Source organism: Charadrius vociferus, unplaced genomic scaffold, assembly GCF_000708025.1.
Source record: "Charadrius vociferus isolate BGI_N301 unplaced genomic scaffold, ASM70802v2 scaffold228, whole genome shotgun sequence".
Classification (NCBI taxonomy): Eukaryota; Metazoa; Chordata; class Aves; order Charadriiformes; family Charadriidae; genus Charadrius; species Charadrius vociferus.
This window is the reverse complement of record NW_009649864.1, coordinates 1,888,468-1,903,463: the sequence shown is the minus strand read 5'-3', so window position 1 is coordinate 1,903,463 and position 14,996 is coordinate 1,888,468. Positions and strand designations below refer to the sequence as shown.

The following is a 14,996-nucleotide window of genomic DNA, read 5'->3' as shown; positions in this document are numbered from 1 at the left end:
AACAAGTGGGTTTTTTTGTCTTTTTTTTTTGTGTTAATCTAGTTGTCCTGGGTCAAATCCAGTGGACGCTGGCCAACTTCCATGAGCTAAGCAGCCGGCCCACTACATATTCCACTCGGGGATGGCTGTTTCATTTCTACAGGCCTTAAAGACACCTGCTAGAGCTCTCTGCTACCATGGCCAAACATTGCGTACAACTAAAAATATGCTTTGTTTATTTAAAGGAAACTTTTAACAGACTGTAGGGCTTGTGGACCCATGTCAGCAGCAGTGAATCTCTGTTTACCCAGAAAACAGGTGCAGTGAAAGCAAGGGTGCTCCTCTCCCTCGGCACGTAGAGCCGGGCGCTGGCGGCAGAAGGAAAGGGAAAAACCCCACAGGATAAGAGAGGGCAGGTCTGAAGGATCAAGAAGGCCGAGAGGGAGAGATTTCCACCTCCCTTCCCCAGCTCCTTGCTATCCCAGAGGATGAGATCCCACATTCACTCTTGACCGTGAGAGAAGACGACACTCTTTGACATGAAGATGCTGCTAGGTGAAACATTTTTAGGAGATTCTTCCAGTGCAGAAGCCTCCTTCTGGACCACACCCCAGCACTCCTCCTGCTCCGTGACCCCACGCTCCAGCCATGCTGGATGACTGATCATCAGACCAGCTGCGACTGTGGGATCCCAGGCTGTGAGGAGCCCTGCAGCACAGCTCTGTAGGCACGTGAGATGCGGCGCAGCTGCAGGGAAGTGTGAGATGGGCGTCCAAAGTGTGAGTCACACATTCCCCGTGCAGGCTGCACACCAGGGAGACAGGCCAGTCTTGTTTCTTCTCTTTAACCACTGCATTCACTCACTGGTGTTTGGAGGTAGCTACCTCTTCCACACTTCAGCAGCACATCCCGTGCTGAGATAACCCATGCCAGTGGGCAGATGATGTGTTTGGGACAAAAGGGAAGGAGCAAGAAGTCTCATCTGGCAAAGAAGATTTTGGGAGTTTAGTTCATTCCTCCAACATGAGCATTTGGAGGCAAATGAGTCCAGAGACTCCAAGTCTGGTCCTTTTTAGTCAAAAAGCCAAGGAGATCCTGGGAGCAAGGGGCCATGGCTGGCAAATCGGAACAAGAGTTCCAGGAAAAAAGAACAGAGGCTGTGTGACTCTGTCCTCACAACACCAAATGTAATCCACATAGGACTCAAAAGTAAGTTAGAGAAAGAATATGAATAGATGTTTAAATAGACTGTTGTCATCTAGAACATATCGCAAATCTAATCAGAAGTAACTAATACTGCAAAAAGCCTCTTGCAGTGGCATCAGATGTAGCATTTAATAGTCGATTTGCACAGGCTATCAGTTTCTTTCTCCCTCTTTGGATGTGTTTAGTTGATGTTTCACATCAGGTCCCGCTCCTGTCCCAGTCCATACTCACTTCAGTTTGTGACCATACAGGCACCTGTCTGTCTCCCATTCCCCCTTTTCTTTCACCTGCCGCAGCAACAAAATCTCCAGGGTGGTTCGTTACTCACAGTGTTGGACTGTGGCAGATGCACGTCTCTGAAAATAAATACAAAATACCACCAAGCATCCTGGATAGGCAAGTGTGCTCACCCAACCTCTGCCACCGAACCTCATCATTACAGTGAGCTTCACCAACCAGTCTGCGGGGTTGCATAGCCTTCAGATCGCATTCACGGAGCAGGACCCTGAGTTAGCAAAACCATCCAACAGAAGAGTAACTTTGAACATCGGCGAAATTCAGTTTGATAACGCACAGAAGACGCGTTTAAGCCCTAAGCTATCACAAAGCTTTGAAGCAGACACGTTGAATGGAAGTATGCACTCCAGTTCTCTGTTAAACGGGGGTCCATGCCCTGATTTGAATCCCACCCTTCTCACCTAGCACTGAGTTCATGGAGGCCACCTGATCAGCTGGAGAGCAAGACTAGAAGGATTTGCAACATGAGGATCACATCCCCTATTTCCCAAGGACAAAGGGGTTAAATTCCTTAATGTAAGAGGTGCTCAAATACAAACATAATGGAAGCAATGGGAAACCTCACAAATTAACAGTAAACAGGACAATTTGCTGACAAGTCAAGAAATCTTTATCTAAAGTGCTGCTGTGCCTCATGAGGGCATTTGCAGCCAGAACACAGCAGTAATAGTAACAACTGCTTTTAAGCAGGAAGCGGCACGGGAAATGTTAGACACGAGTTTAGATATGTTTGCAGTTAAGGACTTCCTACAAAGCCTGCTGAAGCCAATGGGTCTGAGAACAGTGTTGGAAACCTAAATTTAGGTACCTTTAAAAAAAAAGAAAAAAAGAAGATGGATGTATTTGTGATCCGTGACTGAATACAGCTAAAGGGAACTGGTTTTCCTAATTATATTTATCTGGAGAATCTTTTTGATTTAAACACTCGCATAGCTGTAACAATGTTATCTAATTTTGGCAGAGCAGAATAGAGTAGACTGACTAAAATTAGGTTTGCAAACATGCACCAGGAGACACGAGGTTTGACATGACTCATCTACTTCTCTAACTAACAGCCTTCCTGATAGACTAATGGAGGAATCCTCAACAAGGATAATCATTTTCTCAATAAAGGCAGAAGATTTAAAATAACCGTGTTATGAGCAGTAAGGAGATACTACATTTGCCCCGAGGTAGCACATTCATTTTCAAGACATCTAGCAATAGAAACCCTCTTATCTGGAGCAAGTACTTTTAAATATTTTCCTGGAAAGGTAGTTAAATCTAAATTAATGCATTAAAGCCCATATATCCTCACCTCCTGCCACAGGTGGGCTTTGCTGGGAAGTCATATTATAAAGCAGTGTGACGTGTAAATATACAAGCAACTTTATCCAGGAGTTGGTCACAATCCAAAAGAAAAATGCCTAAGTAGAAGAAGCTGTTTCCTAAAGAAGAGGGTCTCAACCTTAGTAGATTTACACCACAGGAGTCTCACTATCCCCATTTTGCTCCCAATCCACTTGCCACATCCCAGCATCTCCTTTCTGAAACCCATCCTGACTCTAGGTGAGAATCAGAATAAATCCAGCAACATTCTGCACTAAAATGGTGAAGTTGTTGACATCAGTAATTTCTACCTTAGTTCTTCAAACTCAGAGAAAAGTTCCCACATGCCACACTGCTGGAACAGGCTCTTCTTATCAGTGCCTCTAAGACCATGCAAGCAGGCAGCAAGATTACAATAATCTAGACGAACGGGGGCTTTCTGCAATGATACTTTCTAGAAAATTTGACCAGTTAATCGAAACAACACTGGGCGACGCACATCGGTGTAGGAAAGGCAAATTGTTTCACAGACAAGGATGGCAGAAGGATAAATACAGTGCCTCTCTCGCAAGCAAGATGCGTGACTTCAAGTTCTGTGCATACAACTCAGTTAAAACTTATCCTGGCTCTAATAAAACTGTGATCACGCCAAGGAAGCCTTGGAGGCTGAGACAGGGGAGGCCATGGATGATGATGGAGTGGTTTCCTGCTTTCAGAAGGATTTAGAAGTCCTAGACTAAACTTTTCGTGCCACTTACCTACCTCCCTTCTGTTTCTGGCTATCCTCCTGAGCCTTTGTTCCAGTAATGGCTGCAAATTCAGCCAGAGTAGTTGAACCCCCAACTGCTCTTGGTACTGCACTCCCACAAGTTCAGCTACTCAGGTGCCCCTAGTCCTCCCTTTTCCCAGAGGCTCCTGGGTGCTGTGTGTGAGAAGCCCACAACTCGGGAACAAGACAATACAGAACTGCTCTGGGCTTTGAACTGTCAGGGCAGGCAAGGAAGAGCCCCTGATGCTGGAGCCTGCACAAAAGAACAGACCTGTATAAAGCAGGTCTGTTGCGATAAGAAGGAGCAAAGTTACTGTTTAACTGGTTTAATTGGTGCAATTGGAGACACCACGTCTCTTTTTATTGTTATAGGAATATGAAATAGTTACATGTCATCCTCTCTCTTTCCACCTTACACCCAGAAACATAACGGCACCAACACGTCATTTACTGAGAATAACTCCATTTTCTCTGCAAGCAAACAGTCAAGGAACTTTGCATTTTTGAAAATGAAAACGGAGATTAGACTTGACATTTAGAAGCTTCCAAAACTGGCAGGCCCTAGGGCGGGGGACTTTGCGGTCCCGAGAGGACAGCTGTGCAAGTTCAAAGAAATGAAGTGCAAGGAAATTGCCTAAGTTGACCTCCTCTTCTGCAGCAGGGAGAGAAAGCCCAACACTTCCATGCTTCACTGGGCAGGCATTCATGAAAATGAGTAAAATGTTATAATCAAAAGCCCCATCTTCACAAGGAAACTCAGAGAGGCAGCTGGTCTCCATCCCAGCTTAAGAATTCAACCCTACTGGCCCTGAAGAGGAACAGGACCCTGACACAAGCACGTTACCTTCGGCTTTATTTTCTTACATGACTTCACAACTCTTCTTATGCCTGTAGATGAATCAAACCTCTTTGCATAGCCACTGTCGTTTCACTTGCAGACTTAGGCAGCAGTCTCGCAGTGGGGAATTGAGCCCTGCCAGCCAGGGAATGCATCTTTTTTGTCTCGTGGAAGTGCAACACAGCATTTTCTGCTAGAAAGAGGGCTTGGTTGTTCAGCACCTTTTGAACACATGCTTCCAGAAGAAAAATATCTGCCACTATAATTAAGGGTAGGGTGCTTAACTAAACATTTCTTTTGTCAGGCATTCATTTTAAAATGAGAATTTGTTGCCACATTATGCCATTTTAATATTGGATTGCCCTCAACCAGAACATCTGTGTATTTAACCAGCTGCTTTAAACAACTGCCTTCTTTAAAACTAAGTCAAACAGATTATGTGTTTTATTATAGCCAAATTTCACTGTGAAGTTCATTCTCTCCCATGCTGCAGTTGGCAAGAAGAGAACTATCAATTCATTTCCGAATTAAACAAACAACAAAAAAAAACCCCAACAATCCACTCTTACTGAAGGGAGAGCACCTAGTGCCTTATAACTGCGATAAAGATGTTAGCACAGGAACATTAAAAATTATTTACATATTCATCCGCTTAATATTTGATAAGACAGTTGGAAGCATGCCCCAGTAAACAGCCAAGTTCAGTCACTCTGCAGCTGGGAAGAACAGGGGAGGAAGAGATCAGTTCCTGGAACACGTAGGTAATTGTAGCCTTCGGTTCAGCATAGGCTCAGTTGCTCTAACTATTGGCTTAGGATATTCACACGCACTTTTGAAAGCACGGCAGCACCTCTCAGAGTAGCGAGATGCAAAAACTTAGGCACTTCTTCTCCCGGAGCTCAACTTTTCAAACAAAAAGTTATCGGTTATCCTCGTGAGAAGGGATTTAAAATGTAAACTGGATGTAATGGCCCCATCTGCCCAAGCTTTCAGAAAGCATGAACCATGCTCAAGCTCCATGCTTAAGCTGTTTGCTTTCATTATTCCCTGTTATTTCACTGGTTAATGAATTATAAGCTAGATCCAGTACAGGAATAAAGTAGTATCGCGTGGAGAAGATCCCCAACTGCCTTACACAAAACGCAGCAGTTTGAGACTTTGACAAAATTATGTCAACAGGAGCACAGGGATTATTTTCTTGGAGGGAATTTCCTTTTTAGTGTTTGGGAACTACTGCACCAGTGAAACTAGGCTGGTCTAGGATGACATTTAAAACAAAACACTTAGGAAAAACAAGTGGTTTCAGGCAAATGTCAGCTCTCTCAGCTTCATTAGGTAATTGATTCAAAGCATAAAGACAGTAACACCCAACTGAGATGACAAAAGTTACAGATTGTCAATAGAAGTCACAGATCAGAAGAAGCTCAGCATACATTTTGGCATATCTACTGTTATGTTTCAGTTATTCACTACGTCTGGAACCTTTTTAAATGCCCTGCAATTCTCTCCACAACTTCTCCAGAATCCCAATGGGCAGGCAGGTAAATAATGAAGGAAGCTATTCTGAGCCTTCTTCATTTGGATAGGTTTTACTACCCAAGCACAGGTAGCTCTTTGGACTTTTCAATACATCTTTCCCTTGCAGAGCATCATGACACCACGGTACAGAAATTTCAGTGGTTTAGGTGCTATTACATGTCCAAAATAGAGCCAAAGCACAAAAAATGCTGTCAATAGTCCATATGAATACATAGGGATGTGCAATATCAGTTAGGATAAATTAACCTGAGAATATTGATGTAGTAGTGCTTAGGGTACCCATGTAAAGGTGGTTTTCAGAAGGCTGTGTAAGCAACACAGCCACTGCATTAGAAATATATTTCAAGGAAAATTTAAAGTAAATTTAAAGAACAAGGGCACCCCAAGGGATGCTGTAAGCATCAGAGAAACAAAGAACAGAACTGCTAAATGTTCACTACAAGAGGGCAGTAGGTGGCCTTGTTTGAAGAGGTGCAATCAGAGCTGCACTAAACATCCCAGTAACACTGAAATCATTCTGTATTTGGTACCCCAACCACAAGCGAAGTTCTGTCTTGACTAACACCCCATATTACAAGGGAGCTTATTTACTCCATTTCCCTGAAATAAAAAAATGTGTTCAAGCAACAAAATGAATTTGAAGCTGTGATCTCACCCAAGTCAAAGAGACAGTACCTGGGTCATTCCCATGTTTGTACTCCAAAACTGTAGTTAAATCTACTGTATGTTAAATAACAGGGGCCAGAAGACGGAGTAATGATGAGAAAATGAAAGTGCCACACGCAAAACAAAAAAGATAAACTCCTTTAAGCCACAGTTTGGGCCAGATGACACATTAGAGCTGCTCACGCTGCCCTAAGTTCCGCTTCACCTCACCCAGCCCAGGCAACCTCTAAGTTTTAGTTCTTCGTTTGGGCTCCCTTAAAATCAGGAGAAGTAAAAGTGTTTCTAGAGCGTGCTTCATCTACGCCTGAAGTAGGCGGCTAAAACAGGTCAGATGAATCACATTAGCAGCAGCTTTTTCTCTCCATTGACTACACAAGGATCCTACAGGGACCGGGTCTGATGTAGACATTCAGAGTTAAGGGAAATGAAGCCCATCTCAGACATCTGCACAACTGCATGCATAGCACTGCTTATCCTCTCATGGCTGAAAACGGGGCTAATTTCCACTGCAGAAAACAGTCAAAAGTAGAAGACAACCAGCTTTTGACTGACGTCGAATCTGAATTCCCAACAAGGCAAGGTCTTTCCGTTTCAAACATCTGAATTAACGGTTGAAAGAGTCTGACTCACGATCCCTATTCCCAGCACTACATCTAATCTGAAATCTGACCTTTGGCATGTCAGCTAACCTAATTTTTCCTACTCATTGCAAAGTAGGGATAATTATAACAATCCTGCAAGAATGATGAGTCTTAACTGATGAACATCTTTAAAGTGTTCTGGGATTCCAGTGCCTCTCATCAAAACAGAGATACTATTAACTGTTATATGAACACTATCATGATTACCATTACAAAGACAGCATTTATCCAATATTTACCTTTAAAACAGCTGAAATTAATTTGCATGTCCTTTTTTTTTTTGGATAGTCCTTCTCAGTGGCATTCATATGCCTATTTCTCTGGGATTTTTGTCTTTTGATCTGACATGTTGCAAGTTCACCACCATGTTCCCTTTTTTGCTGCCTGTTAAAATCATGTACTAATGAAAAAAACTAATTCTTTCCTTTCTGCCTAAATATGGCTATATGTAAATAGATAGATAGATAGATAGATAAAAGCCCACACATTCTGCTATTAAGTTTAGCAGACAAATAGATTTGAATTTCGGTAATGTAAACAAATCTGCAGCCTTTTGCCAAATCTAATAGACAAATATGAATAATTGCTATCTAGAAGCCACACTTGAATCACTGTACACAGTAACTTGGGCTAGAAATCAAAACAAAGTGTCATTGGCTCCATCTTCTTCTATTCTCACAAGCCCAGCAAGGAAAGCTCAAGGAAAGTGCTCGCATAATGCAAACACTTCCATTTTAATCTGAAAACAGCTTTGGTTTATAGCATGATGTAGAAATACAGACACAGACACAGAAATACATATACTTTGTTTTATAGCATGATGTAGAAATACAGACACAAAAATATATAGACATATAAGTGTGTATTTGTATATATACACATGTACAGTCATGCTCCAGAGGGAAGGAAGGTATCCTTGGACCAGAGAGACCCACCACAGAAGGGCCACTGGAGCCAGGACCTTGCTCATCATTGCCACTCTCAGGATTTAGAACACCCTGTACCTGCAACTTCCCTTTTCTTGGACATTTAGAGATGAAAAGACCTCTGCTCACTTTAATTATTTCCACAAAACACCTCTCACCAGAAAAAGCCATGGGACTCATCCTGCACACCCCCCAGCACCTTGCGCAGAGCGAAGAGGGATGAGCTCCCAAGGCTTGCAGGAACGCTGGGGCACCCCACCAGCACGGCACGCTGCTGCCCGCGCATCCCCATGCTGAGGGGAAGGAGACAGCAAGGAAAACTTCTGGCGAAGTGCGAGTGCAGAGGCAGACTCCTGCAGCCACACGCATGACATGAAGGACACACGCTGCAGCGAAAGCATCCCGCCGAGAGCAACGGAGACCAGTTTCACAGCCCAGTTACTCACCAGATGCGAATTTTGCCCTGTCCCCACAAAGCTGCGATCACATCACTGCTCTGCTGCCCTTTCTTGTTTAAACAGAGACCTCCCTGCCCGGTGAGAGCTTCCAGCCCTCGCGCAGGGCTGTGCTCAGCCAGGAGCTGGCAGAGCTCCTGGAGGTACCATGCCGGGGTGCTCGTGGTCTGAAGCACAGCACCGCGTGTCCGCAGGCACACATGTACCATTTCTGGGAGCATCTGCGCTAAATCTCAGCATTAGAGACAAATCCTCAGTTCTCTGGCACAACCGCCACTGTCAGAGTTGATCCCCTCTCGAGGTTACAGAGGTTTTGGGTTGAAGACTGGAGTCTGCACACTAAACACCAACTATAAAATAACAGATGATTCCTCCGGCCCGTGTTCCTGGATGAATGGCTTCCAGTGCTGCACATTTCTGGGAGTTGCAGCTAGCACCGGCGGGAGAGGCTGCGATTCCAGCAAAGCCAGTGCACCTGCACCTCTTCACTGGTCCACCAGCTCTGTCCCCGCTTGCCTCAGCTTGCTTGAACATCAAAGTAAAACTCGAAGTGACAAGCAACACCTGTTTCCACAGCTATTTTCCACACCCAGCTACATCTAATCCTTGCTTCACTGCTTCCTTTAAAGTTTAATAATGGTTTCAGTGAGCAGCCTTAGTCAAGTTTCTGACTTTTTTACTTAATACTTCCATGGCTGAGCTCAGACATCTGAAGGAATCTGCGTTTAAGTAATCTGCTCAGCACAAAAAGCCCTGGAAATACACTTTCTGCTCGTTGTCATCTTAAAGCACAAGTGCAAAGCTGCAGCACGGTGTGTATTTTTCCACTGTAGCAATGCAATGGCAGGGATTTTCTTCCCTTGCATTGGACTTTTCTTAACAAGTCCTCTACCAGATGGACTCCCTAAAGTTTAAAACAAGATGTATGTCTCAAAATGCATTCTTAAAATCCAAGTTTCTCTTCATGGTACCCACCAAAAGGTTCTGTATTATCCTTCTGAAGTACTGAGAAACAAATAAAAGACCTGACTCAGTTCATAGATTAGTTGTTTTAATTTACATACTTATAATTTACATACATGCAATTTGCAGATAAGGAGTTTAAAACCTCAGAGGTCCCAAGAATGCACCAGAAACTTTAACCTGGCAAAGAATAACTAGCTGAGTGCTATATTTGAATGACAACACATACTGGGGAAACTGACTGGGGGGGAAACCCCCAAGAAGTAAAATCACAGTGGGCTCTCCGACCTTGGCGGTACCCCAAACGTGGCAGTCCCTGTGCGTGGGAGCAAGGCAGCAGCTGCCCGGCTCCTGCCTGCGCCCCAGAGCCAGGGCTGCCATCCTCGGCGTTGCCTGGCCAGCCAAGCTGACCTCAGATACTTCAGATGGAACGAACAAAAAAAAGCAAAGCAAAACACACTCCAGACCTCAGAAGCCAAATCGTGCATCTAGAGGGAAAACTGGTCCATATCTGACCCCTCGCTCTCCCCTCGCCCACACACGCAATGGCAGCCAGCTGAAATCCCCAGTTTTTGGCATCCGAGGTTACCCTGACGTAGAGCCAGAGTCACACAAGCGTAGCCGGAGCTCAGGAGGGATGTGAGAAGCTGCAGGGACCGAGCTCACACCCACACCCAATGCCTGTGCACTCACAGACATAGATGTGATCCCTACTGGGGGGAGAAAACTGTACCTGAAAGGAGCACAACTGCAGTGGGAGCTGAGGTGGTGACAAGTGCACGGTGTCCCCCCGCCGTTTCCTAAGTCTCAGTGCTAGGAAATCGCATCGTATTTCAGGATTGATTTTCTCTTACTTCAACCTTCAAAACTGGGATATTGTTACATCTTTGTCAGCAATATCAGGATTTTCCACAACAAATCAGACATCTTTTTCATGTAAAATTATCTAGCTACCTTACGTGTGCTGTACCCAGCGGGTACTTCATTTTCACCTTCTTCTGTAATAGGACGTTTTCTTTCTCCTCCTTTTCACACTGCACTTTATAAATAGTTTAAATAAATGCCTAACTTTTTTGAATGAGCCTATGCTGTCTGAGTGAGTTTGGAAATTGTCGTTAGTTATTGAGAGTAGCTAAAAACGACTACAGGGGAACTATTGACATGAATGCATTACCTATTATTAGTGCCAATAATCTTGTCTGACAAGCCAGTACAGTCTTTGAAGTGTCATCCTCAAGCTTTGTGGGTGATCCTTTTCCAAAGATGGTGGTGGGTTTTTCCCCAGCCTTTGTAGTAGTAAGTACTTCAGACTCTTAAAGCATTTGCTGTTTCTCTTGCAACAGAAATGTCCCGATAACGGGATGAGTCCAGTTGCACCACACAGCACACCTACATGTGACTCAACGGACTGCCTTACTTGCTTTAATGCATGGTGAAGCTCAGGCTGTATTCTCTGTTTTCAAAGGACATACATAGTGATGGTGCAATTATCTGGCTTAACTGGGACATGCATTTATTTATGCCCAAGCAGTACTGTAACTGCATGTGACCTAAGGCACAGGCTCTAGGCAAGAACTTCTTTCTCTGGTGACACAGTCCCAAGCAAAATGCATTTTATTTGCTCTAACAGCACCCCTCTAGGTTACAAGTGAATTTTTTCTTGACTTTGTCCCTCTTGTATGTGCTTCTGAAAAGGCTTTGACCACCGTTGCCTACCTACACGGCTCCAGCAATTGCGAACATTTACCAACACATCTTACTGATGATGTAAAAATCACACAGGGGATGTTGTAGCTTGCCAGTTTTAGTGTGTTGCTGTGGAAGAAGTCTTCATTTATCAGTCTTATTTTCCTGCAACATGATGCACTAAAAAAGCATAGATTTAAGAAAATAGCACCTTCTGCTATGTTAGGACCGTAATGGCTGCTCCCTCCGTTCTGCAATACACACAGACAAGTCTGGAATCACATTTTCCACATTGTTTACACTGGAAAACAAACATAAATTTGCAAGTAATTCAAATATTCCACATCTATGTGAGCCTTTAAAGACAAAGGCCAATTTTCTATGCAAATAGCATCCAGCTGGTCCTCCTCCCTGGAATAATCAGAGCAGATACACTCTTTTGTGAAAATCTGATCCACGTAAAATGAATTTTTCTTGATTTCTGAAATTAGATTCTTAGATTTCCATTCCCCTATTAGGAGAAGAATGTGACTTTGATCTCAAATAATTTGTAATGGATGTCAAAAAGAGTGTTATCTGTTACTTCCATTTTAACCCAACTTTATAAGAAGCAAAACGGCAGCAAAGCTGTGCTAGCTGGGCAGAACAGCGTTAACTACATGAAATGCAGTTAGCATGAAATGACATCAAAAAGTGCTGTCTCATGAAGCAAAAACAATCTGTGGAAGCAAGGTTTGCAGGAATAGTTCTTTTATTAGACCAACTCTTACAGTCAGAAGAAAGGACAAGTGTTTTGATACAAATCCCTCCTTCAGTCTGAAACAAAAGTTTCAATCACGGCTTTCCCTAAATTTTTATCTTTCTTTTTCGCTTTTTATTTCCTTCAAGTTTGTTTTTTCCCCTCTCTTTCCTTCTCTCCCACAGACAAATTTAATGGGAAGTTAGTCTGAGGCTTTGTAACATTGCTAACAATTGATACTTTAATAAAAAGAAAAGCAGAAGTTTTACTTCAGAGAATTATTCTTCTTCTGGGTGGCTTTGATATTTTCTTAATTTCTTTGTTTGAAACTTCTGTTTCAGATCTGTAAAGGGCTTGTGTAATCACAAGCTTGCCTGTTTTCGCCGATTATAGAAGTTGGTTTAATAAAAGATATTCCCTCTCCCTCCAAACACTGCCTCATTTATATCCCTAGACCGTGACCACAACAGCAGTACAATAGCATGTTTTATGGAAATACATCTGATTCCACAAAGACAGCACAATCTCCCATGCTCTGTAGCTAAATGCCTAAGACACTCGCCTAGGATGTAGACAAACCAGATTTGAAACCAACTCTGTGATTTTAAGAATAGTTTTCCATCCCAAGTCATCCAGACTCAGGCAAAGTAGAATTTTAATTCCAATCTTCATATCCTGAACTGACTCAGGGACACCACGCTGCCTGACCGACCCACACCAAAACAATTGTACTGCAATGGAGAGTATCAAAGTGGATATTTATTCTCATTCATTTTCAGATTCAAACCCTCAACGCTAGATCAGTGAAACAGAGCCATCATCCTCAAGCCCAGCCTAGCAATCATCTTTGCTGGACTATTATCCTCTGAACTTCACAGCACTTTGCAATACCAACACCATCTGCTACACGCATCTTTTGCCTGGGAAAGTTTTCCTCTACGTTTCCTCTCACCCAGGTCACTTTCTTTCTTCTTCAGAGCTCAGTTTTGCTTTCATGGCACCTAGATGGAAAGAAATGGGCCGTTCCACAGACTTTTCACTCTCCTCACCTTCCCCTGCTCTCCACTAGCTACGATGAAGACAGACCAAGTGTCAGCTTTCTCTAACTGCTTTCGAAAGGTAATACTGCAAATACCCAATGGACAAATTTGTCTTCTCATACCCTTACCTGAGCCACATTAGTCTCTAGCAGGAGGCAGCAATGGTTTCCAAAAGAGACGGACCCAGCTGTGCCATGCAGTCCTAAGTATGAAACTCAACCCATGTCCCTGGTGGGTGGTACGGAGAAGCACTCCAGCTGCTGGTCAGCTAGTAATGTGCAACTATAGATATCACCTTAAAGGGAAGAAACTCTAAACATTTTATTTTAATTCTTGTGAGCCAACACAGCGCATATTAATATGAGGAAACTTCAACATTTGTTTTGAACTTTGATTTTTCAACTGTACTGTCAGCTCCTAATTTTTTTCTTTGTGTGTGTTTTAACAGACCTTCATGAAGCAAGAACCACTTAAATCATGGCTTTTTAACCTCATTTTACAAGCAGCTGATCTAAAATTCACAAGGTTGTATGATCCCAAGCTGGGATAAGTGAATGGACACACCTTACCCAGAAAGTCTCCAAGGACGCAAGGTATCAGGCTTGCAAAACCCTTACAGCTAAAGGAGGGCTTGAGATACAGCTCTTGTGCAGGAATGGCAGGGAACAACCTTCCCGAGTTTCTGCCTGTTCTCACACAAAATCTCAATGGGAGAGTGAAAGACTCATTCCTTAAAAGCACACAGAGGTCTTCAGATGAAAAGTGCTTCTAGTAACGAAACATCACCTTTCTTGCCAGTGTTTTTTTCCCCATAAGCACCATACCTTTCCCACTTCTAGTTAATGAACAGAAAGTGTATGAGGATGGGGTTTGAGCTGATGCTGTGTGTAGTCAGCCCTTCCTAGCAGATGATGTTGTGAGGTTCTACCATCCCTCCGGTGCAAAAAGACAGAGGCACGGGTGACCCCGTCCAGCTCTGTGCTACGATTCCTGCAGAAATCAAACCAGTTCCCAGGAGAACAAGGTCAGGAATCCAGCCCAACTCATGCTGGAATAAGCAGGGAAAAAGTTTTCCCCTTCGAAGGCCATGATGACCTTTAAGGGCTAAGATGTATCATAGGAAGAAACCCCCATATCCTGAAAGGCAGAAACAACAAGACCAGCAATTCGATCTGTATGGCCTTGCTGCGCAAGAAAAGGCGATCCACGCCGTCCTGTGGCTGCAGTTAAGGGCAGGGACAGGGATAATCAGCATCTCTAGAAGACACCAGGATAGCAAAATCAAGCATCCACCCCTAAGAAGCTGGCACTGCAGGTAAGAAGCAGTGGGCAGCAGCTGTCTTCCATGAAACTTAAACTAAAGTGCTTCAAATCTATTTTATAGACTTTACACTCAAGGCTAGACAAGTGCAGGCAGGACTGCGAATGCCTTGCTCTAATGGGTGCCCATAGGTGGATTTAAAAATTATCATAAATTCTGTTCTTTAAAGAGGCCATCTGTACTCGTGTGTTTGTTTTCATTTTAAAGTTTGACACCAATTTCCATGCCTCTTGATAATTAGCTTCAATTCCAAAAAGTGTGTCTGGATCCTCATTAACCACCAGCAGCCACTTCTTGTTTGTGAATATTACTACAGGGATGGTTAAAAAATAAGGCTGGGGGAGGGGGAATAAACATGTATAGGAGATGAGAGAGACAACAGAAGAATGCAAAAACAGGTTACCACGCCTAGACAGCAAAAGGAACAGAGAGAAAATTTCTTGGGTTTGCAAATGAATTATACTGCAGTAGATGTCAGGTAGTCTAACCAAGCCCTTGGCACCAGTGAGACGGTTGCTCTGCAGGGTGTACAGTTGGACCACGGAAAAGATGGGAACGCCGCATACTTCCACAGAGCGCCCCACATTTCAGGCACTAAGTCCGCACCCCACACACAATTTACA

General features: G+C 43.5%; 1 protein-coding gene across 1 annotated transcript in view; it reads right to left on the bottom strand.

Annotated features, from left to right (window-relative positions):
• The window catches only part of EVL (Enah/Vasp-like), a 124,035-nt gene extending 115,190 nt beyond the window's left edge, over positions 1 to 8,845 (bottom strand). The window contains 2 exon segments of the mRNA XM_009891081.1: positions 8,328 to 8,462; positions 8,616 to 8,845. Coding sequence (XP_009889383.1) covers positions 8,328 to 8,462; positions 8,616 to 8,845 — 365 coding nt within the window.
• Between the last annotated feature and the right edge of the window lie 6,151 nt (positions 8,846 to 14,996).